At 51.4% G+C, this 18,761-nt stretch overlaps 1 protein-coding gene across 6 annotated transcripts in view; it reads left to right on the forward strand.

The window, feature by feature from the left end:
* The window catches only part of TECPR2 (tectonin beta-propeller repeat containing 2), a 102,874-nt gene that overhangs the window by 66,950 nt on the left and 17,163 nt on the right, over nt 1-18,761 (forward strand). For all 6 annotated transcript variants that reach the window (XR_010659200.1, XM_065906929.1, XM_065906932.1 and 3 more), the window contains one exon: nt 6,385-6,533. Coding sequence is in view for 5 of the 6 variants with exons in the window: in XM_065906929.1 (XP_065763001.1) it covers nt 6,385-6,533 (149 nt within the window). In the remaining variant the exon portion in view is untranslated. The remainder of the gene's footprint in view (nt 1-6,384; nt 6,534-18,761) is intronic.

Below are 18,761 nucleotides of genomic sequence, written 5' to 3' on the forward strand. Positions count from 1 at the left end.
AGCCTTGACATGCTCCTTTTCCAGTTTTGCACCAGTGCATCGTTCCATGTACTTGTTCTAACTGTTGCTTCTTGTCTTGCATACAGGTTTCTCAGGAGGCGGGTAAGGTGGTCTGGTATTCCGTCTCTAAGAATTTTCCAGTTTGTTGTGATCCACACAGTCAAAGGCTTTAGTGTAGTCAATGAAGCAGAAATAGATGTTTTTCTGGAATTCCCTTGCTTTCTTCATGATCCAGTGGGTGTTGACAATTTGATCTCTGGTTCCCCTGCCTTTTCTCAACATAGCTTGTACATCTGGAAGTTCTCAGTTCACGTTTCACTGAAGCCTAGCTTGAAGGATTTTGAGCATAACCTTGGTAGCATGTGAAATGAGTGCAATTTTATGGTAGTTTGAACATTCTTTGGCATTGCTCTTCTTTGGAATTGGAATGCCAACTGACCTTTTCCAGTCCTGTGGCCACTGTTGAGTATTTCAGATCTACTGACATATTGAGTGCAGTACTTTTAACAGCATCCTTTTTTAGGATTTTAAATAGCTCAACTCGAATTCTATCACCTCCACCAGCTTTGTTCATAGTGCATACATGTGTGTGTGCTAAGTCACTTCATTTCCGACCCTTTGTGACCCTATAAATTGTAGCCCACCGGGATCCTCTGCCCATGGGATTCTCCAAGCAAGAATACTGGAGTGGGTATTCTTGCCATGCCCTTCTCTAAGGGATCGCCCCGACCCAGGAATTGAACCATCTCTGAGGTCTCCAGCATTGGCAGGTGGGTTCTCTACCACTAGCACTACCTGGGAAGCCCTTTGTTCATAGTAATGCTTCCTGGGGCCTGCTTGACTTCACACTCCAGGATGTTGTTGCCTTTTCATTTGTTGATGGTCCAAAATGTACTCTTTCCTGACTTCACTCCTCTGTTCCATTAACTTCTCTGGCTGTTTCTGCTTCTCTGCTGGCCAGTGTGGCCGACGGTGTCTCTTCCGTCTTCCCCAGAAGGTCTCCTGGGCTGTCTTATCCTCTCCTTCCCTCCACCAACTGCCAGGGGCAGAGCTCCACCCCCTCCCGCACGCACCCCTGCAGACACCCCTGCTTGGCCGTCACCGCCTCTTCGCTCCGGTGTGCCCCGCTCCTGCCATAGCTGGCTAAGCTCTCCTCCTAAAACTCGGCTTGGGACACCACCCTTGCTTGACCTTAACTGGCTCCACATGCGCTGGAGTCAAGTTCCAGTCTTGGGGTGACACCCTCACCTTGGTGGCCTGGCCAGCTCAGCCTGCCTTTTTCACTCTGAGGGCCTGGTGCAGCGGGGTTCCCAGTGCTGGCCGTCGCTCTCTCTGTGTCGGGGTCCCCTTTCTTCCCGTGGTCTAGAACATCCACTTTGCTCTTGCCTTCCTCAGTCAGCACCCTCAGCCTGGTGTTTCTCTTTGAGCACCCTGTTCCCACTCTGTCCCAGCACTCACTTCTTTCAGACCCTCGAGGAGCTTCCATTGGAGGTGGAGGGCCTTGCGCATGGCCATATCCACCCACAGCAGAAATTAGACTGTCAGGCCAGTTGTCATCCTTTTGCAACTCCATTTCTAAGTAATTCTGGAATATGGGTTTTGATTCCTTGTTACTGATCATCACAAATAAAACTGTCTAATAGCAGGTACACGATGTCTTCACCATCATTCATTAGTCCACCTCCACATTATCATCCACTTGCCCAAGGCGTGAGGTAGGAGATGCTGGCTGGTCAGAGATGTGCTTTATTACCTGGCTCCCTCTCAGCCCTGGCCCCCTCTTTACGGGTGTCCTGACACTGAAAACAAAAAACAGAAACCCACCTTCCCAGTGCTAGCAGTGTGATCCGGGCTGCCTCATGCTAACCTTGACCGTGGGCAACACCAGGTCATTTAAAGTCTGGAATGTCACCAGTCCTTACAGTGCAAGCAGATATTTCAGTTTTAAGAATGATTTTAGCAAAGTATCAAATCATGAACATGCTTTCTGTCTTTCTTTAATTTCTTTTTCAAGATGTAGCGTCTGTCTTTTCTGTCATTGTACAAATTACCAAATCTATTGCTGCTTTGGAATTAGACTAAGAGAATTATTTTTCTCTTTTTAAATTCAGGTATAGTTGATTTACATTGTTGTAAGGTTTTTAATCCATTTTTATTGGAGTATAGTTGATATATAGTGTTGTGTTAGTTTCCATTGTATAGCAGAGCAAGTCAGTTATAAATATACATCTATCCACCCTTTTTTTAGATTCTATTCCCTTATTACAATGTTTTATTAATTATTGCAGTATAGCAAAGTGATTCGGTTATACATACATACACAAATGTATATATATTATTTTCCATCATGGTTTATCCATCATAGAATATTGAATAGTCTATGAATTTTAGAATACGCCATCATAAAATGTTGACTATTGTGCCCTGTGCTATATAGTAGGACTTTGTTGTTTGTTTATTCTACATGTAACAGCTTCATGTGTACTAATTCTGACCTCTGGATCCATCCCTCCCGTAACCCCAGCCCCTTGGCAACCACCAGTCAATCTCTATGTCCCTGACTCTGTTTCTGTTTCATAAATAAGTTAATTTGTGTCAAATTTTAGATTCCACGTATAAGTGAAATTATTATAATATATAATTGTTGTAGATATAGACAAAATTTATTATATTTGTCCTTCTCTTTCTAACACTTAACATAATAATCTCTAGCAGCACCCACGTTGCTTCAGGTGGCCTCACTGGCATCACCCCAGACCCTCACCCACTCGCCATCGATGGCATTCAGGCGCGCCCACGTCTCGGCTGTGATGAATACTGCTGCTGTGAACGTGCAGGTGCTTGTATCTTTGGGAATGACTGTTTTGTCCAGGTATATACCCAGCGTGGGATTTCTAGGTCATGCTACCTCTGTTTTTAGTTTTTAAGGAACCTCCATACTGCTTTCCACAGTGGCTGCAGCAGCTGACATTCCCACCGAGAGTGCAGGAGGGCCCCTTTCTCCACACCGTTTTTCGAAGACTTTTTGTGATAGCCGTTCTGACGCTGTGAGGCGGTCCCTCACTGCAATTCCGTGTTGCGTGTCTTAGATGAGAGACGTCTTCAGTTCAGCTGCTGAACTCAGTCACAGAGACTAAATATAAAATATTATGAGATATGACAAGCCTAGTTTTTAGAAAAAAGTTGCATCGTTTAGCAGATATTTAAGATGCTCATAACATTTCATTTCCCGGTACACGTAAATATGCCTGTGTCAGGCACTAGAGGGTTTAGCAAGCTAATGTAGTCTGTAATTGAATTCATCTGGTCACAGGATTTAATGAAGACATATACAGCATCAGTTCATGCCTTTAGGTAACAAATAGGACTATATTATATAGTAATTTATGCAGAAAAGCAATTTTATAAATAGTAAAACACCAAATAAATGCCACCTTTTGTTCTAAAATATATGTTTAAAAAGTAGTCTTAAAGGGAAAATGTCTGATCTGTTGAATAAAGTAATTAAAACTTTTTTTACATGGGAGGGAAAAGCAAAACAGAGGAGACAGGAAAATTGCAGCGTGTCTGTGTTAGCTGGACTAGTGCTGAAGTTAACAAGCCCGGATGCCTGCGACTTCACGCACGCTTGTGGCTCTCCGCTCCGAGGCTGGCGCTCACCCTGACGGCGTCCTGCGGGTGCTGGCTGGCCGAGCCCACTGCCGCAGGCACCACTGAGAGGAAGGCCCTCTTGCCAGCTCATTCATGCTGCAGCTCAGGAGTGAGGGACCACTTCTGCTCATGGCCTGTTGTCCAGAACCTGTGGGGCGGGGGTGGCCCCTAACTCCAGGGGCTGCCACGGGCCTGGGGTGCTGGGGGCTGCGTGTGCCGCCACCTGTCTTCACCCCATACGCCTGTGTCCAGGCAGCCGGGAGACCCTCTGGGAGGTTGGACACCGCAGAAAGGCCCTCGACTGAATGTTCTCTCTCTGGACCCGTCTCTTCCGTTTAAAATAAGTTCATATATACACAGGCTTTTATAATTGCTGTAGAAGACGCTGACCTCGTAGTGTGAACTCCTGTTTCACTAGGGGTGGTGTTCGCTGCTAACTCTGAGGTGGTGACCCAGGGTGTTTCTGTCACCGGGTAACTTTCTTCACAGGAGCAGTTCCTATCAGGGCAGGTTGACGACTCCAACATAGAATCATTTTAAATTACCATTCTAAAGTGAGATTTGTTTCTCAGCTATTTCTGTAATTTACTGCTGGAAGTACTTTATTTGGATTGCTACAGATCTTTTAATATGTAATCTTTTAATATGTAATGTTAGAGCCCTGGGATGTCTATTTTAACTCCCTCTGTAAAAGATTTTTAAAATACAATTCGTTCTGGTATAGAGAAATCATCATCTTTAGGAAATTTTTTCAGTAGTAATGGACTAATACTTTCAAGCTAAGTGCACGTGATGAGATTTTTGCCATTGCAGGATCCATGCCTGTACTTTCTGGTGATGACACGGGCTGTCACCTGATGCCAGTGACAACCGCGTGAGGTTGCTGAGAGCCCCCGCCAGTGAACGCAGCTGCAGCACCTTTTTCCTCCTTTATCGTCAGAATGACTCATTCTCTAACTTAGTCACCAGAAGTCAGACCATTCAGCTTGAAAAATGGGCAAAAGGCTTGACAGATACTTCACAAATGAAGTGCCCCCATAAGCACATTGAAAGGTTCTCAGCATTACTTGTTATCAGAAATATGCAAATTAAAACCATGACAAGATGCCACTTTACTTCTACTAGGATGGCTGACGTGAAAAGGTACCCAGAGTGGATGCTGGTGAGGGTGTGGGCTGCAGGTGGGCGTGTAGGATGGGGTACCGGCAGTCTCTTTGGAAGTTAAACATATAAACGTCGCAGCCCAGAGTTCCACTCCTAGGTGTTATTCAAGAAAAACAATACGTGTTCACCACAAAGTCTTCTTCAGGAACGATGATAGCAGCTTTGCTCCCAGTCGCACAATGTGGAAGTGGCCGAAGTGTCTGCCAGTAGGAAACACTAAGGGTGGCTGTTCCATACGGTGGAATATTACTCAGCAGTGAGGAGGAGTGAATGGCTGACTGTCCCGTCCTGACGTCACACTGACTGCAGGAAGCCAGGCCCGGGGGACTGCTGGCCTTGATCCTGTTCTCCTGGACGTCTTGACCAGACTGGCTGGATCCATGGCAACAGGAGTCAAAACAGTGGCTGCCTCGGCAGAGGGTGTGACCAGAAGAGGCTTGAGGGAACTTTCTGGGTGATGAAAACGTTCCATGATGGGATAAGACACGGGTTACTCGGGTATATTCACTTGTCAGCAGTGATGAGGCTGAACTTGTAAGATCTGTGCACTCAGCGGGTGTGGAGCCCTAGGTCAGAAGCAGCCGACGGGGAGGAGCCAGGCTGGCCTGGGTTCAGACCCCGATGCACCCTCGCCTCCTGGCTTAGCCACCTTCTCCCTGGGATCTCGGGCAGATCTCTTCATGTCCACGTCCTGATGGCCTCATGCGTGAGCTGGGGCAATAATAACCGGGTATGGTTGTGATGAGGTTCAGTGATGTTAGCTGTTGCTCCTTCTCCCAGATAAACTCTTAATCGAATATAATTTCTCTTTAAATGCTCCTCCCACTTCCTTTCCTCTTAAAATTAGTTTAATAAGCAAGGAGAAATGTAAAAAGAAAAATGAAGATTCCAGGAGGCTTCATTAGTCAATTGTAATTGGAAGATGCTGAAGCTGAAACTCCTAGTACTTTGGCCACCTGATGCCAAGAACTGACTCATTTGAAAAGACCCTGGTGCTGGGAATGATTGAAAGTGGGAGGAGAAGGGGACGACAGAGGATGAGATGGTTGGATAGCATCCCCAACTCGATGGACATGAGTTTGAGTAAGCTCTGGGAGTTGGTGATGGACAGGAAAGCCTGGCGTACTGCAGTCCATGGGGTGGCAGAGAGTCAGACATGACTGAGCAACTGAACTAGGCTGAATTCTGATTGGGATCAAGATTATCCAATAGATGAATTCTCTCACCCCAGACCCAGAATTTGCTGCTAACAGTTGTGTATGTGATGAAGCTAATGTGAGGCCCATGCTGAGGTGTTAACCCATGCTTGGTGGCTCAGGGCACGTGCTGACGGTATCTTGACTTCTCTGTCCCTGGCGTGGCAGGGCTGCAGTGTGGCGCCGGGCGGGTGGCCAGGCACCCAGAGGCCTTGGTGACCCTTGCACGTGATAATATTCTCCAGCCACAGAGTTCAGCTGCACACGCAGTGTCGTTTCTTCCTTGGAAGAACAAATTAAAGTTCAGAGCTTACATGAGCCGTGAATCATCACACGAAAGTGACTGGCACGTATGCCTTCTCTCTGTTGACAGGAGCTGTGAAACTGACGAGCCTGGCCTGTGGCAACCAGCACGTCTGGGCCTGCGACTCCAGGGGTGGCGTTTACTTCCGCGTTGGCACCCAGCCGCTGAATCCCAGTCTGATGCTTCCGGCCTGGATAGCGATTGAGCCGCCTGTCCAGGTAAGCAGAGGTTACCTGATCCCAGCTCCCCAGTTGGCTGGTCAGGTGCTGAGCTGGGGAGAGGACTGCGCCTGCCGGTGAGGGCCTCCCAGCAGACAGGGCAGAGGTGTGTGTCTGGGCGCCAGGGATGAGTGTGCCTGGGGTCGGCACACGCTCACCCCCTGGCGTTCCAACTCGGAGTCTGGTATTTGTGGAGTTTAGAGCTGAACAGGTTATGATTGTCTGAGCCAAGGCTACTTTTGCTTTCTCAAAATAAAAATGTTTTGTTTGTAACTTGTTACAAAATTAGCATTATTTTTTTTTAAAGCAAATAATATCCAAAAGGAAGAGAGTAAAAGTCCCATAAAGATCTTGTGATGAGAGAGCCTATTATCATTATTTTGTGAGTGCCTTTTCTATTTTGTTGAATACATTGTTTTTCCTTTTTTAAAAATATTTTATCTATTTACTTGCTGCAGCTCTTTACCTAGTAAAAAAAAAAGAAAAAAAAATAAAAAATAAAAATATTTTATCTATTTGCTGCATCAGGTCTTAAGTTGTGTGTAATGTGAGGTCCCTCGCCGCGGCGCAGGCTCCCCGGCTGACCCGCGAGCTCTCACTGCGGCGCAGGCTCCCCGGCTGTCCCGCACGAGGTCCCTCGCCGCGGCGCAGGCTCCCCGGCTGACCCGCGAGGTCTCGTGCTGCGGCGCACAGACTCTAGTTGTGGTGCACGTGCTTAGTTGCTCTGAGGCACGTGGGATCTTAGTTCCCCAACCAGGGATTGAACCCACGTTCCCTGCTTTGCAAGGGGGATTCTTAGCCACTGGACCCCCAGGGGAGTCCCCAGAAATTATTTTTCTTGTGCATCCCATCCCATCCCCAGCCCCTGCCGTATTTCAGTTTACCATGTATCCTAAGTGGTTTTCTTTTGGCTGTTCTGCCACTCAAGTCAAAACCTGAAGTCTGGTTTTAGTGCACTCTTTAGTTATCCCTAAATAGCTAGTGGCCCTGGTGACTATGCTAAGTGTACTTCTGTTAAAACTTTTACACAGAAGGCTGTGACTTACTGAGTTATTTACTCCCATGCTTCCTAGTCCCCATTTTGTGACTTTGTTGGGGAAAAAAAAATGAAGTCTTCATGTGCAGAGGTGACAGGAGTGGTTCGTTGAGCAAAAATGCGTAAATGGAGATAAGGAGTCAGGTGTCGGGGTGGATGCCTGTGTTGGTGACTGTCTACATTGGGGGCATCATAAACCCCCAGGGATGGGGCAGCAGAGGTCAAGGTGCCAGGCTGAGGACCGCCTGTCCTGCCCAGGAGACATGCGACATGTGCTGGAAGCCCCTGCCGTCAGAGTCAGCGGCCACGTTCTTTCAGGCCACTGGTCAGTGGTCAGGGCCACAGGGAGGCTCCACGTGGATCTTCCTCTCACAGGGTCATGGCGAGAGTGAGTGGAATCGTGTCTGAGTTCGAAGGTGCTGTGTGTGCACGCCAGCCCCGTGGTCCTCTGCACACAGTTCTGGCTGACAGCTGCCGTCCACGCAGGTCAGAAGAAGCGGTGTGGCCCGCCAGCCGTGTGGTGCTCTGCTGATGGGCGGCAAGGGTTTCATTGCTGTTCTCAAACTCCCCTTAGACGAGCCGGCGCCCTCTTGTTGTCCGACTCCTTTGGTAGTCATTGCCACCTCCTAGCGGCTTTATGTTAAAGGGTCATAATTCACCCTTTACGGTATACAACTCAGTGCTTTTTAGTATGTTTGCAAAGCTCTGCAATCATCACTGCTCTCCAATCTAGAACTTTTTCGCCTGAAAGGAAACCCCTGACCCCCTGGTAACCACTCACTCCCGTTTCCTCTCAGAACCCTCACCCCACGGCCCTGGCGTCCATCCGTCTTCTTTTTCTATGCACTTGCCTGTTCTGGATTTTCCTGTTTCGTATGAATGGGATCATGTAATGGGTGGCGTTTTTATCTGCCGCCCTTCACTTAGTGCCATCTTTTCGGTGTTCATCCACACTGCAGCATGTGTCAGGACTCCATTCCTTTCATGCCTGAGGAGTATGCCATTGGAACAGTGCTCCATTCCATTCCAGCAGGGCTTCCCTGGTGGCTCAGCTGGTAAAGAATCTGCCTGCCATGCGGGAGACCTGGGTTCCGCCCTGGGTGGGGAAGATGCCCTGGAGAAGGCAGAGGCTGCCCACTCCAGTGTTCGTGGACGGTGTAGTCCGCGTGGCACACAGCCGAGCGACTCGCCCTCAGCGTTCCATCGTGTGGCTATGCCGTGCTTGGTTACCCTTTTGGCTGCTGTGGATAATGCTGCCGTGAACATTCTTGTACAAAATTATATGGACTTGTGTTTTCAGTTCTGTTGGGTCTATAACTTTAAGTGGAATTGTGGGGTCATATGGTTGATTGTATGTTTAGCTTTTTAAGGAACTGCCAGACTGTTTTCCACACTGACTGCACCATTTTACATTCTACCAGCAATGTATGAGGGTTCTGATTTCTCTATATCCTTACTGAAGAGTTTTTTTTGCCCAGTTTAAAAAGCCCGTCTTAGAGGGTGTAAAAAGATATTTCATGGTGATTTTCTTTAAAATCTTCATTGAAACAGGAAAAGCTAATTTTTATATTATGGGGGTTACTGAATGTTCTGGTTTGTATTAGAACAGTCCTATACAGAAAGGAAAGCTGATCTGATCCAAATTGGCACTTTTTGTTATAATTCTATTGAGGTTTTTTTTAATTTAGATATAATTGATGTGTAGCATTCTATTAGTTTCACAGGTACAGTATAATGATTTGATATTTATTTATATATTGCAAAGAATTGCCACAGTAAGCCTAGTAACACCTGTCACAATCCGCAGTTCCCTCCTGTGATGAGAACTGCGAGCCTGCCCTCTCTGCACCTTACAGGCCTGCAGTGCAGCGCTGTTGACTGCGGTCACTGTGCTATCCGTTGCATCCCCAGGTCCTCACGGTCTTGATTTGCATTTCCCGAAGGGCCAGTGAGCATCTTCTTGTGTGCTTATTGGTCGTTTATGCACTTATTTGGGGAGCTAACATATTCAGATAGTTTGCTCAATTTTTAATTGGGTTATTTGTCTTTTTATTACTGAGTTGTAAGGCTTTTTCATATATTCTGGACGTGTGCGTCTCACATGTGCATACCCACTGGCTCAGTCATGTCCCAGACCCTTAGGAGAATTATGATTTACAAGGGTTTCCTCCCACTCAGGGTTGTCGCTTCACTTTCTTTACAGAGAAGTTCTTCACTTTCTTTACAGCACAGAATTTTTATTTTGGTGAAGGCCATCTTTTCTCCGTTTTCCTTCAGTTGCTCATACTTTTGGTGTCATCGAGGATGACGTGAGACCAGGAGCCCCTCTCCTTTCAGCATCTAGATTCTGGAATAGCCTCTAGGAAGCAAAGCTAAAACCGGGCGACATAAGCTTTACTTGGAGTGCTCTATTGACTGTGGGCTTTCCTTTTGGCTCAGTTGGTAAAGAATCTGCCTGCGGTGCAGGACACCCCGGTTCGATCCCTGGGTCAGGATGATCCGCTGGAGAAGGGGAGGAAACCCACTCTAGTATTCTTGGGCTTTCCTTTTGGCTCAGTTGGTTAAGAATCTGCCTGCAATGTGGGAGACCTGGGTTCAATCACTGGGTTGGGAAAATCCCCTGAAGAAAGGAAAGGCTACCCACTCCAGTATTCTGGCCCAAAGAATTCCATGGACTGTATAGTCCATGGGGTTGCAAAGAGTCAGACACAACTGAGCAACTTTCACTTTAACTATAACTAACTATTGACTGTGAGTTGATCAAAGCTTCACCCAAGAAAATGCCAAAATACAACAAATTCACATGAAAGGGCCTCAAAGCTGTGCTCTGAATAAAGTGATGATTGCTCAGTAGGCTGTTCAGCCTTAACCATTTCAGGCACTTCTGTTGAATGGACCACATGCTCTTATTCAGTAGCTCTCAACGTGCTCTAGAAGTGCCCGTGGGGCTTGTAGCTATAGAACTGCTCCTGTGGGGAAAAACCAGGCTTTACGCTTGCACAGGCCTTTTTCTATGCTCTTCCACACTCTGCTGAGGACCAAGGCCTGGGCCGCCTACTGACTGCAGGAGCCGCCGTGGAGCGCCGAGTCCAGGCAGCGCGCCACAGGCTCGGCCGGCAGCCCCCCAGGCGGGGCTTTAGGACAAAGCCTAACTTCAAATTGGATATCAGATTAATCTTCAAGTTGCAGAAGGTCCTGAGAAGAATGGCCCAGTGGCAGGGTGGGGATGGTACGAGGCCTTGTGAAATGGCTTAGAAAGTTGGGATGGTTTGATTGAATGCAGGTATTAGAATGTAAATGGTGTTTCCATGTTTTGATCATAATTGATCTCTTTCCATTTTATTTACTCTTGGGCATGAGCGTCCTGGTCTCCAGGTAGGACCTGTATAGCTAAAGTCTGCGGAGGCCATAACAGACCTTAAAGGGCACAGAGCAGTGAAGCCGCAGGGATCTCTGAAATTAGCAGCAGCTTCTCTATTTCTGTGTCCTGTTCTCTTCTCTGGTAACACCTCCCTCCTGTAGTAGTTTTGGGGTGAAGTTTTAACAAAGTACTCAAAACAAATGACTCAGTTTTCAGACTTGCTAACATTTGGAAGGATTTGGAAAAAATATTTATAGTTGTGTTTAGCATCGTTTCTTTGGAGCTTGTGGCTTTGGTGGGAGCGTTTTCTGTCCACACTGGCGGTGCCTCTAAAGCAGCGCAGCTGATGGTGTGACTTCACAGCACCGTGGGCACCATGAGCCCCCCGCCTGCACTGGCCCCACTGCTGCCTTCCAGGGGTCTTCCCTGCCCTCCTGTGCTCCCCACCCCACCTCTGGGCAGTCCCCACTCCTCCCTAACATGCCCGGTGTCCAGGCCTCCCGAGGTGGGTGGCTCCAGCCGGTCTCCAGGGCCGTTTACTCGGCCTAGATTACAGCTTTGCCTGGAAAAGAGAGACCAGCAAGGTCAAGATTCACGTGACTGGCAAATGGCCAAAACTTAATTTAAATTCAACTACTCTAGGTATGTTTAGCCATATGAACAACAACTGAAAAATACAAACCTGCAAGCATGGTAACAGGTAATCCCATGAGAAGGCCATGCTCACAGGTGGTGCCGGTGGGGACATAAGTTGATGCTACTTTACACAACCAGGTCTCAGAGAAGTTTACAGCTCAGGGCGGTGAGGCTTGCTTTGGAGAGGCGTTAGAGCGAGAAGGGACCCTGCCCGGCTGGGACCTCGCAGGTAAAGTGGTCCTCACCCTCTCTACTACCAGCCAGGGCGTGTGGGCAACCCTGGATGCAGCTCCATACACGCCCGCCCCCCGCATGGCTGGCATAGGTCACTCAGGCGGGGACAAGATGGCAGAAGGAGGTGGCACCCACACCCCACAGCCAAGCTCTACAGGTCCAACGTGGGGCCTGCTTCCAAGAGTCTTGGCGTGTTCTGAAGGCTCATGTTCCCTGTTGACATCAAAGTAAAAGGCCTTGGGGTAATGAAATCAGATTCCTCTCACCGCTCCTGGGGCACCGTGGGCTAAATCCCTCCACACAGCCCAGTGAGCGACTTCACACAGGAACACCGCACGGCGTCCTGGGATGGGGAGCTCGGAGCTCTGCCTGCCAGGCTTGGGACACAATCGCATCTTAGCAGTCCCTGGTTTGTAATAAGAGAGAAGGGCTTCCCTCGCAGTTAAGAATCCGCCTGCCAACGCAGGAGACACAGGTTCATCCCCGGTCCGAGAAGGTCCCACGTGCTTCAGGGGAGCTGAGCCCGTGTGCCGCAGCTGCTGCGTCTGTGCTCCGGAGCCCGGGAGCCTAGAGCCTGCGCCCCGCAGTCAGAGCAGCCACCGCCGCTGGAGAAAGCCCGCACGGCCACGGAGCCCCGGCGCGACCCAGGAGAAATTACAGAAGAGTAAGACAGAGAGACGTTGCGAGCTACATGCCTAGTGTCTCAGAGGCCTCTGCTCCTTGAGGCCGTGGCCGGGGCTTTGCCGTGAGGTTTGCCGGACACGGGCAGTGAGGAGGAATCTTGCCTCCCATGGAGAAGTGCTCACAGCACACTGTTGAATAAAAATGTCAGTTACCAAGTCTGACGATTCTATTTTTGTGTAAAAAAAACATGTGCATTGAAAAAGTCCGTGAAGACATCCAGCAAAATGGTAGCATTGGTGACAGCGGCACGGTGCTCTTGCAGCTGACTGCTCTCCCGCCTGTAATTTACTCCTGTTCTGTGAATGTCTTGCAGTGAGCTTACATTCCTTACGGAGTAAGTCCTTAGTTCCTAACTGAATCGTCTACTAACGAGAGTCCACCTAGGAAAATAATAAAAAATGTCCCAAAGCTCTTGTTGTGCTGCTGTTTATGACAAGTGTCCAGTTAAGAGACCGCATGTGGGGAGTGAAGCCGGGTGGCGCCCACCCCCTTCTTGGGAAGAGTCTGCAGTTACACTAATTGTGAGTGGTTAGGACGCCACGGAAGCAAGATTGCCAGGAGAAATACCAATAACCTCAGATACGCAGATGACACCACCCTTATGGCAGAAAGTGAAGAGGAACTAAAGAGCCTCCTGATGAAAGTGAAAGAGGAGAGTGAAAAAGTTGGCTTAAAGCTCAACATTCAGAAAACTAAGATCATGGCATCTGGTCCCATCACCTCATGGGAAATAGATGGGGAGACAGTGGAAACAGTGTCAGACTTTATTTTTGGGGGCTCCAAAATCACTGCAGATGGTGACTGCAGCCATGAAATTAAAAGACGCTTACTCATTGGAAGGAAAGTTATGACCAACCTAGATAGCATATTATAAAGCAGAGACGTTACTTTGCCAACAAAGGTCCGTCTGGTCAAGGCTCTGGTTTTTCCAGTGGTCATGTATGGATGTGACAGTTGGGACTGTGAAGAAAGCTGAGTGCCAAAAAATTGATGCTTTTGAACTATGGTGTTGGAGAAGACTCTTGAGAGTCCCTTGGACTGCAGGGAGATCCAACCAGTCCATCCTAAACGAGATCAGTCCTGGGTGTTCATTGGAAGGACTGATGCTGAAGCTGAAGCTCCAATACTTTGGCCACCTCATGCAAAGAGTTGACTCGTTGGAAAAGACCCTGATGCTGGGAGGGATTGGGGGCAGAAGGAGAAGGGGATGACAGAGGATGAGATGGCTGAATGGCATCACTGACTCGATGGGCATGAGTTTGAGTAAACTCCGGGAGTTTGTGATGGACAGGGAGGCCTGGCGTGCTCCGATTCATGGGGTCGCAAAGAGTCGGACACGACTGAGCGACTGAACTGAACTGAACTGAGGACTCTATGCTTCCACTGCAGGGGGTGCAGGTTCAATTCCTGATCGGGGAACTAAGATCCCACAAGCCTTGAGGCTCGGCCAAAAAAAAAAAAACTTGTATCAAACAGTAAAAACTGAATGCAGAACGGTGCTGGGTGTGACCCGGGGCGGGGTGGGGGGAGGCCGCCTCTGAGGGAGGGAAGTGATAAGAGGACACAGGCTGAGCAGGGATAGGCCAGGGTCCCAGCCAGAAAGGAAACCCAGGTCACTGAGGGTTGCTAGCTGCAGCTTCTGTGGACCAAGTCGGCCTTGAACTTGCAGAGCCAGGGTGCGTTTCTGGTGAGCAGCAAGAAATTGATCTGGCCAGTGTCTCTGAGCGGGGAAAGGCATTGCTCCGTGGTGCGCTGGGGAGGATGGTTTGCTGCTAGGGACGGTTCACCGCTGGGCTCTGTTCGAGCCCGTTGAGTCATCAGTTTCTTCTTCTCGGCACTGAGTCCTAAGTCTTGCCCAGCGAACCCCTCTGCAGAGGAGGACGCAGAAGAAACATGGGGTACCCGAGGAGCCTGGCGAGGGCCTCTGGCTCAGGTTCCGGGGAACTTGACCATCGACCTGGAGAGTCCTCGGCGGACTCCAGGGGCAGCTGGCGTCCCGGGCAGCCAGCACAGTGGCTCGGGATGAGGACGTCCTGCAGAGCCGCCAGACTCTTCAGCCCGGTCCCCTGGATCCGGAGCGCACGCATTCTGTGAGATCACTGCGCTGGGGGCAGGGGGGTGGCGACCCTGACCCCGGATGTCTGGGCACAGAAGCCCGTCTGTGCTGGGGCGCAGGCTGCTCCCGGTGACGAGGCCAGCTGCCCCGTGTGCCCCTGCCAGCTCTGTGGCTGACCCGCCAGGTCTCGCCCAGGCAGCGTGGCGTGTGTGCGCAAACTGCCGGACTCCACCCCAGCTGTCTGCACACAGGTGCCTGGGATAGGCGCATGGGAGGGTGAGGCGGGCGACCTTTCCTCCTCAGCCGCAGGGGGCAGTGCTGGGGGCACTGGGTGAGGACAGCTCACCCGGTCAGTGGGGTCTATCTGGTGAGCCGTGGGTGCCTCGTGTTTCCTCCACATCCCCGCTCGAGAGAACGACTATCTCTTAGCTTCGTCTCCCTAAATAACTTTCTAGGAATCTGTGTCTCCATCCTTCTAGCTCTGGGGGGGTCTTCATTTGACTCCTGCTGGAAGGGGGAGGTGCCTCTCCCCCAGCCCTGCACCCTGCCTCCCCACCTGCCTCCTCCCAGCACTGCGGCACTGCGATGGGGCACACACCCTTCAGAGCTGAACTGGCAGTGAACTACACCCCACTTTCTTATCTGCATGACTCTCTTTTCCATGGGCTTGAACGTTGTCTTGTTTTTCCATCCAGTTTTCTATATGGTTTACGTATTCAGCCTCAACGTCTCCCCACCAGTTGGGTCCCGTTTCCCCTCTGTATGCCCAGACACATCGGTTCTGTCCCTTTCTTGGAGCTGTCTCCCTGGACACCCTGGCCAGCTGCGGTCTGGCCTGCCACTCTGTCTTCCTGGGGTCACCCTCTGTTTTGCTGGTGTGTGGGATCTCTTCTCTCCTGGATCCTGTTGTCTTCCTCTGCCTGTCGCTGTTGTGGTGGAATTTCTCCTCCGGTCAGTTCCTGTGAAGGGTTTGTGGAGGTAACTTCTGGAGACACTGGATGTCTGAAAGTCTTTGCTCACGTTCGTCCTTGACCTTGTCTTGAGTTTTGCAGTCTGGGTTGAAAATCGTTGTCCTTTAGAATCTGTAGGTTTTCTTCCGTCATCTCCTGGTGTCCAGTATTGCTGTTGAGGCGTCTGAAGCCATTCTGACAGTTGACCCTTGCTGTCTGACCTGCATTTTCTCCCTGGAAGTTTGTAAGATCTCCTTATTTCCAGAGTCCCAGGAGCAGAGAGTAGTGTGTGCCTGGGGGAGTCTGTCTTAGCCTTCGTGCCAGGAAGCCTTCCGGCCTGGAGCTCGTGGCCTTTGTTCTGGGATATGTCCTGTTTTCGTGGGGTGTCTCCTCCAGGCCTCTCCCCGACCCTCCGCACCCCAGCCCCACCCCGCAGGCGCTCTCCCTGGGAGTCTTGCTTTTGTGCCAGGGTGCTGCTTTTCTTACCTTTTCTCTCCTGTTTTCTTTCTCTCATACTTTTATCCCGTTTTCTTCTTCGTCCCACAGTCCCTCTATGGGGCACTGTCCGAGCCTGTTGAGACGGTTTCTTCTTGTTCTCGGCGCTGAGTCTTGCCCAGCGAGCCCCTCTGCAGGGGAGGACGCAGGAGAAACATGGGGTGCCCCAGGAGCCTGGCGAGGGCCTCTGCTCAGGTCTCAGGGAGCTCAACTAAGCCTGGAGAGTTCGCGATGGACTCCAGGGTTATTTCTGTTAAAATATGTGTGTATATAATATACATATGTAAATGTTAAAGTATGTTTGTATATACTTTTTTTCCCCCACACTTTGTGTGACTTGTGGGATTCAACCAGGGGTTGAACCAGGCCCTCGGCAGTGAAAGCGCTGACTCTGAACCCCTGGGCCGCTGGAAAATTCTCTCTCTAATTATATTTTAATTTCTCGCCGCGCCTGTTGCTGTTTCACAGTTGTTGAATCTTCTCTTGCTCTCAAGGATGTTTTTTCCTTTCTTTGATTTTTTGACTCTGCTAGGTCTTTGTTGGGGCTTTCCAGGTGGTGCCAAAGGTAGAGGACCCGCCTGCCAGTGCAGGACACTTAGGAGAGAAGAAGGTCCCCCGGAGGAGGACGTGGCAACCCACTCCAGCATTCTTGCCTGGAGAATCCCGTGGACAGAGGAGCCTGCGGGCTGCAGTCCACGGGGTCTCAGAGTCAGACACGGCTGAGTGACTGCGCACAGCACAGACCTGTGTTGCTGTCCTGGGGCTTTCTCTCGTCGAGGAGAGCGGTGGCTAGCCTGTCGTCGTGGTGCCCAGGCTTCTGGTTTCGGGGGCTTCTCTTGTTGCAGAGGATGGAGTCCTCGAGCGTGGCCCTTAGTACTCGCGGCTCCCGAGCTCCGGAGCGCAGGCTCGGTAGCTGTGGCTCACGGGCTGAGTGGCTCTGCAGCACGTGGGATCTTCCCAGACCAGGACTCGAGCCCGTGTCCCCTGCGTTGACAGGTGGACTCTCATCCACTGCGCCAGCCCGAGGCCCCCCGAGGATCTTTTGAGGTTTCTTCCCAGGCTGGGACCCCACGTCCCTTGAGCTGAGGCTTCCTGTCTCTGCTGTGTCCTCCCTGCACAGAGCTTTCCTTAAATGGTGGTGGTCTTGTGTACTGGGCGGGGTGGGGGGTGAGCGTGCCTGAGGCTTGCTGACAGTGGTCTCTCCGTGGCAGTCGGGCCGTGTGGTTTGCTGGGGGTGGGGGTTCGCTCTGCTTCCTGGGCCCCTTCCTGCTCATCCACTGCCTTCCAGCCCCACAAGTTGTGTGGCTGAGCTCTGCTCGCGTCATCACCCCTGCTCCCCACGCTCCTGTGAGGGGGCTGCCCGGGTGATCACTGCCCGAGAGGCTGAGGGCGTCACAGCTCTGCCAGTGGCTGGGACCCCTGCCCCGCGCTGAGCACCAGGGTGTCGCGCACCCCTTCCCCCACTCTCGGAGTCGGGGCCCCTCAGAGGATGCTCCCTCCTGTGCCCCTTTCTTGGCTCCTCTGAGCACCCCTGGGTGGGGTCGAGGTGTCGGGGGGCTCCTGTCACACACACAGTCATTTAATGCCCTGGGCAGTGCTGCCTGCGAGGGCGGGGGTAAGACCTCCAAGAATGGAGGCTCACGCCGTTGGCCAGCACAGCTCCATTTTGAGGGAACACACTTTTTGACACTGCATTTATATTCCCCCCCCATGGCTCTGTTTGAGCACCTGCTGTTTTGAGCTTCTGTCTCCTCAGACCCCGTCCTGTTAGCCTCCCCGGGGCAGGGGGGTGCTGGCCCTGCCCTCTCTCTTCTCACTGGGGGGATGTGACTCCCGGCCGGCCGCCCCAGCCCTGCAGCCGACCCCTCACCACCTCTCAACCTGTTGATCCAGAGGCCGAAACACACGCCCAGGGACCCTGTCCCGGCCGACAAGCGTGTGCGAGTGCCCTCCAGGGGCCCCTCCTGGGGCCTTGCCCTCTTGGCCCTCTCTCCCTGACGGCCAGCCCCAGGCCCCCAGCACCGGGCGTTCAGCTGCGCCGCTGCGTGTAAGAAGCCCTCGGAGCACCCGGGCCAGCCCCCCGGGATCAAGTCTGCGCGGACCTGGGAGCACAGCAACGCCGGCGCCCTGACGCTGACCCGGCACGCGGGCTGCGGGCTGCGGTCTGCTCCCCGGTCACGGTCGCCCCCGCCAGCCCCAGCTGGAGAGGATCAGAGCATGACCTCTGCCCAGGAAACCTGTTTCTGAGTGTTTTCCTTGGCACTTCCCCCAGCGGCTGGCAGCTGCTGTGTCTTGCTGGATTCCGAGGTCGTGCCGGGGCAGGAGTCGCCAGTCACCCTCTGGCTTTGCCGTCAGCAGCGAGAGGAAGAAAGAAGCCGGGAACTTTGCTCCAGTCCAGAGCCCGCATCTGATAGCCTCGCCCAACTGGGTCAGCAGTTCAGCAGCGCCACTCAATCTCCAGAGAAAATTCTGGACTTCAGCCAGACACTTTTAACACTCACAGCAGGATGGCTCCCACACAACTGCCCCGGGGGCCAAGGCAGCGTGCAGAGCGGGGTCTGAGGGCCTCGGGCAGAAGACCCCCCCAGCCTGCCCGGCAGGCCCCAGGGCAGCCAGGACCACCATGTCCCAGCCCTGGAGCACGGACATCTAGAAGGGGAGCCCTGCGGGTCATCTGCCCTCCGCCAGCTGAGGACGCAGAACCCGGGAGGGGCGGGGGATCTGCCGCGGGTAGCACGCTGGGAGCCCACTGGTCCTGTATGTAGATACAGGCTGT

This window comes from Muntiacus reevesi, chromosome 15 (genome assembly GCF_963930625.1).
Source record: "Muntiacus reevesi chromosome 15, mMunRee1.1, whole genome shotgun sequence".
Classification (NCBI taxonomy): Eukaryota; Metazoa; Chordata; class Mammalia; order Artiodactyla; family Cervidae; genus Muntiacus; species Muntiacus reevesi.